Source organism: Palaemon carinicauda, chromosome 26, assembly GCF_036898095.1.
Source record: "Palaemon carinicauda isolate YSFRI2023 chromosome 26, ASM3689809v2, whole genome shotgun sequence".
Lineage (NCBI taxonomy): Eukaryota > Metazoa > Arthropoda > Malacostraca > Decapoda > Palaemonidae > Palaemon > Palaemon carinicauda.
Genome location: NC_090750.1, coordinates 41,649,435 through 41,655,434, shown reverse-complemented (window position 1 = coordinate 41,655,434; position 6,000 = coordinate 41,649,435). Strand labels below are relative to the sequence as shown.

Below are 6,000 nucleotides of genomic sequence, written 5' to 3'. Positions count from 1 at the left end.
TGACCCACCAAATACCTCCTCAATGCTCTTGGAATGCTAGCAGCTCTAGAAAACCTGCTAGCCTCAGAACTTCGATAAGAAGACGATGCTTTTTCTGACCTCTCCCCTGAAACGACCAGGTCATTAAGGTGTGAGCCCATCCCCTCTTTTGACACATCTGAGCACAATTGCATATCTGGAGGCAGAGTCAATAGCCAACATTCACTTTTAAAAAAAAAAAAATAAAAAGAAGTCTAAGGGCACAACAATACTTCTCTGTTCATTGTGGCCCAAACAAAGTGAAGAATTTTTTATATTTTAGGGGCCATGGCCCCTCACCCTCGCACTCACTTGTCACTAAATTGCCTTGTTAAACAACTCAATGGCCATTCAGCTCACGTTGAAATCATATTCTCTACTTTAAGGACGATGGTTTGTATTACTCAAAGGAACAAAAACCTTCCAGTATGCACTTCTGAGTGCCTTTTGATATTTTGCAAATACACTTTCTCAAGTTTTACATATAACATAGGCTAGATCTCTCGTGCTATACCTTTAGCACATTAACCTGGAATGAAACTTAGCTCATCATGTTCTGTGCTATATGACAGGCAGCTAAAGACCACTAAATTATAGTACATCATGTTACAGCAGATAAAATGCCTTTGTATTGTCACCAAGCAACATTTTCATCTACTGTTAACAGAACAAGTTATTACTTTCCTATTCTACATAGACACCTTCCCCAATCATAAAACCGATGTTACGTAAATGTCTCTTCTTGAAAAGAAAATAATGTGTGAAAATATGGTATTTCATGGTGATGCTCTTCAAATATTGTTTGTTTCTTCATTATACAAGTTTCAATACCAAATAATGTACTTGTTTGGTAATTAATACCAATAAAATGTTTACGTTAAAAAAATAATACCCTGTATTCTTAGATAAAGTGTCTAACGTACCTGTTATCTGCTAGTCAACAAAACAACCATAAAACAATGAAAGTATGACTTTTATAAAAATAAAAATCAAGGAAAGCAAAATTGCTGTAAAGTATTAATAAAATTTATATTGTGAAAAGGATATGACAAAATAAAAATTGCCTCAGATTCACTCTAGAGACAAAATGGGATGCGAACCAACTAGAAATTTTCAATGTAATCTTTATACTGTATAATACTTACTTGTACAGAAATCAATCTAAACAATTGATCTTTTTTTACAAACTACAGTAACTATCTAAGAATATAGTTTTGCATTTAGAAAACTACTTTCATTAGTTATCTTACATAATAGACAATTGTCTGTTGAATTTTACAACTATCTTGGGTGGGAATTTCAATTCAAGCAATAAACATATGTATCAATTTGAGAATTTTCAAAGACATCACTATGTTTATGTTAAAAATTTAACTATGGATAGAGAACCTACCACCTAATTTCCTTGGAGAAACTTCAGGTTGTCTTCTGTTCAGTATCCTTACTAGGCGTTAATTCTTTATGGCCATCTGGTACTTTTGAGATTTCCTGATTTTCCTTCTCTTCGTCATTTTTCAATACTTCTGCCTTCTGGTTTTTTTCCTCTTCCTTTTGTTTTTCTTTATCTATTTCCTCTTGGTCCTTTTTCTTTTCTAAATATATTTTTTCACAAAATTTCTTATGGATACCCCAATGCAATTTTTGACAAAGAGTAGTACAGTATCGAACGGTTTTACATCTGGAACATTTCTTGATATTTTTTGACTCGTCTCCACAGGCCATACACCCTTGTTCATCATGGAATGCTCTCTGCCCATTCACACAACCACTTAAAGTCCCTAATGCCCAAGAGTCACCCACCCTGGATCCCGAAAGATTTTGGACTAATTGTATAAATAAGGGCATTTCAGGATGAGGGAAAGACTTGATGGCATCCCTAATATAATATTCTAAGTGTTCTTCAAATCCATCTGAAGAACGTGCTCGAAGCCATTTTTTAATGATGCTTTCATAAACTGCTGTTTTCTTTTCTTCGTTCATTTCTTTTGTCATCTTCTTATTTTCTTTCTCTAAAGTCTTCAAGACATATGAAAGGTAATGAAGTTTGATGCAAATTATCTGGAAAGGAAGTAAAATATTGAGACAGTCCAATTTCGTTCATGATAAATTTTTTCTAAAAAACAGTCATGCCACAAGACCATTTTATCTTACAAATCTATACAGTATTATAAAACAATCCCAAATTGAATGTGATCTTAAAGTCAGACCAAAAGTCCAAATGACAAAATTTCAAAAGCAAAACTGAAACCTCTACTAATAAATAACCATTAACAAACATTTATTACAATGCATACCATTGTGAAACTTATGCCGATAGTTTATGAAAATAAAATTTACTTCACAGACAAACCATGTAAGAAAAGATGACCAAAATTAAATTTATTATTTCAAAGCAACTTATAAGGATTACAGGGATATACACAAGAAAATACCAGTACCACTTCACAATGAAGGCCAATTTTAAATTGAGAAGACCCCCTTCTGCCTTGGTCAACAATAATGACAATAAATGAACTATATAAAAAAAAGGTAGTATACTTTTAAACTTCTTGTAGTACAGAAGTGCAATAACACTTGCTATGTTATGGTGAAATGGCAAGCCTTAGATAAGGTGGAATATTTCATCTTACAAATCTATACAGTATTATAAAACAGTCCCAAATTGAGTGCGATCCTAAAGTCCTTAAAGACCAAAAGTCCAACTGACAAAATTTCAAAAGCAAAATTGAAACCTCCATAAATAAATAACCAGTAACAAGCATTTATTACAATGTATATTATTGTGAAACTTATGCTGATAGTTTACAAAATTAAAGCTTATGTCAAAGACAAATCATGTAAGGTAAGATTACCAAAATTAAATTCATTATTTTCATGCAACTTAAAAGGATTACAGGGATAACACAGGGAAACACCAGTACCACTTCACAATGGATGACAACTTCAAATTGAGAAGACACCTTTCTGCCTTGGTCAACAATAATGATAATAAATGAACTAAATAACAACAGAGGCAGTATACTTTTAAACTGCTTGTAGGACAGAAATGCAATAACATTTGCTATGTTGTGGTGAAATGACTGCTAGTCTACTCATGAATAAAACTATCCTATTAGAAAACTGAGTGAGAATTTATGTGTACATATAGCCTGTACAAAATGCAGGGGACAAGCACTTGCAAAGATTTTAAAACGGCATGATTGCAAAATACTGTGGCTGGAATTGACTGGATACCGCAGAAAAGTCATATTATGAATGAAGAGGTTGTACTGGTTATAACAGCAGGTAAACAGACTTTAAACTAAAAGTCTGAGATACTATAGGGGCAAGGAAAGAGACAGAAAATTTGTAGACATGGAAGTATCAAAGCATAGACCAAAAAAATCATGAATATTGTCCATGCATGAAGACACGAAATAAGATGGGAATTTACAAAGAAAGGGCAAAAGTCAGGAGAGAATTAATATCAACTTAGTATTATGAAGAAAACATTAAAACATAAAACACTTTGATAGGGATACTATGCTTACAAATCAAAGACTATATAATGGGTTACAGGCAGCAGTGAACCTTTGGAGATGCACTTTTAGGTTATACTTGAGATCTTTTCGTAGCCTCCCCTCAACTCCAGTGATAATACTTGTCATCTATGACTTCCCATATATTCCACAAACCCTCTGCTATTTATAGAGGTGACTTACTCTTAGGAGGGAGGAAGTCCTCTCCAACTGGCCTTGGTCATGAACCGGGGTCCTCTCTATTTTGACCTGTGATCGATAGTAGAAGGAACCCAACCCTCGCTAAAATCACGTACCAATATTAGGTAATGCCCTGATGGTGGCCTGCAGAAGCTTTTGTGTGAGTGGAACTAACATGTGGCTTGTCTTTAACATAGGAACTCGAGTACAAAACCTATTGTTCTTGAGACTTATCCAATACCCTCCCTCAACAAGGTATTGGGGACGTAACAAAGAATTATTCCATACTTAGGAGGCACATGGGAAATAAGTCTTACCTGCAGCGAGGTGAGGTCAGCTATGCTGAGGCTTGCCAGGGTATGGGGACGCAACAGTATTAACACAATACTAGGTACACAAGAGAGCATGGTTTACCTGCAGTGGTTTGAGGTCAGCTTGTGCAGAGAATCCAGGCTGCTGCTTTCCCCAAAAGAGGGGAGGATGAAGAAAAGAATAAGAGCCAGTCATACCTTTTCATTCACACAGACTAATCCTGGGTAACAGAGCCCTCAATCTTCTACTACTTGTCCAATAAGGAGCTTGATGTATTGGACCAGCTGTTATGAAGCCACCACAGGGCCGATAGAAAACATATCAAGCCTCTTGTGGGTCACGTCTTGCAGGTAGTGGGCTGTGAACATAGTCTGATGTTTCCATACCCCAGCTTGTAGAACATGCGTTACAGAAAAGTTTCTTTTGAAGGCCAGGGACGTAGCTACGCCCGTGACATCGTGGGCTCTGGGGCAACGTGAAGGAGGAGGATCTGGATTCAGGGCATGGTCTAAGACCCTGCGAATCCAAGCAGAGATGGTAGTCTTGGTTATCCTCCTCTTGTTCCTCCCTGTGCTGACGAATAGTGAAGGCACACAAGGATGGGCTGCTGCTGTTCTTTTGAGATACAGCCTCAAACGCCTCACTGGGGAGAATAAGAGATGGTCTAGGTCGTCTGTTACAGAGCGTACTCGAAATCTAGAAGGAGTCGAATCGGGGACCCGCCACTCCTGGATACCGAGTCTTGGCAGCAAACTCAGGGACGAAGCTGAACGTTACCTCTCCCCATCCCCTTGAATGGGCGAAAACAGTGTAAGTTGGGACCGTCGCAACCCAAGGACTCCTTGTAAATGGATATACAGCGTAAAGCAAGAGCTGGGACGAGCTGGGTGGAGAGAGGTAACTGGTGTGAAGCACACCCAGTGTAAAGGAGCGCGAGCCATATGGAATCATCGGGCCATGAGTTTTATATATTGCAAATACCCTGTATGTGATTTTTTATCTAACAGGTATGGCGGTTCTCTGTGTGGCGTGTAAGTGAAATCGCGAAGGGAGAACTCACTGCTTGGTAAAGTATACAATACAACACAGTTAATAAATTCTATTTAGAATATGAAATGGTTTACTTTTTTGTACATACAAAAGGACTATTTATCATGATAAAGTACTATATATGACTTTAAAGCTTATTTGTAAAATTTTTGAGGACAAGGATGATAAGTTAATGTCCAGTTTACTTATGTACATATTCATTTCCTTTTAATTTGTCATCCCTCTCTCACTGTAAATTTTTGTTCCTGTAATCCTGTACTGCAGACTATAATGCAGTAATGGGAAAATTTTCAAATATGTACCTTGTAAAACACTGTAGTGCAAATTTGGATTAGGTAATTGTGTTATAGGGCACTGTTGCCAGTTATGAGATTTTTTCGATGGGAGAATTTAGAAATAACCATGTTAATTTGGGGAAGTTACAAATTGTTTTCAAATGTAGTTTTATTACATTTTATATAATTATGTGCTGTAGAGTTTTACTAGATCACCCCTCCCCCCTTTAATAATGTCCAGGCAAAATGCCCTACTTTTTGTGGGTCCTGCAGCTTTGGTAACTGTGAAAAATGTTCTGCAGCAAATTAAAGAACCCAATCGTTTTGCTGTAATATTTTGAAGGTTATTGTGAAAAAAGTGTTTGTGACTGCATTGAGAACAATTCCCTAGAATAAGATGATCAATACTTGTGGTGATCTAGGGTAATGAATTTTTTTTTTTATTAAATATATATGTATATAATGGTACAATTAGCACTACTTTCGGTAAAGATCTGTTATGTTAGATCCAGACTCAGACTGAAATTTTAAACATTGTTTTGGAGCATCTAGGGGAATAAAGACAGATATTACTGTCGAGTGCTTCTGCCTTGGTCTTGTATATTATAATTTATATCACCAGTATGTAATATAAATTCAATATTACA

At 36.3% G+C, this 6,000-nt stretch overlaps 1 protein-coding gene across 1 annotated transcript in view; it reads right to left on the bottom strand.

Moving 5' to 3' along the window:
• Positions 1-1,030: 1,030 nt before the first annotated feature.
• Positions 1,031-6,000, bottom strand: part of LOC137619507 (ankyrin repeat and MYND domain-containing protein 2-like) — a 62,003-nt gene continuing 57,033 nt past the window's right edge. Inside the window, exon 4 of the mRNA XM_068349599.1 lies at positions 1,031-2,076. Within this exon, the coding sequence (XP_068205700.1) occupies positions 1,435-2,076 (642 nt within the window). The 3' untranslated portion in view covers positions 1,031-1,434. The remainder of the gene's footprint in view (positions 2,077-6,000) is intronic.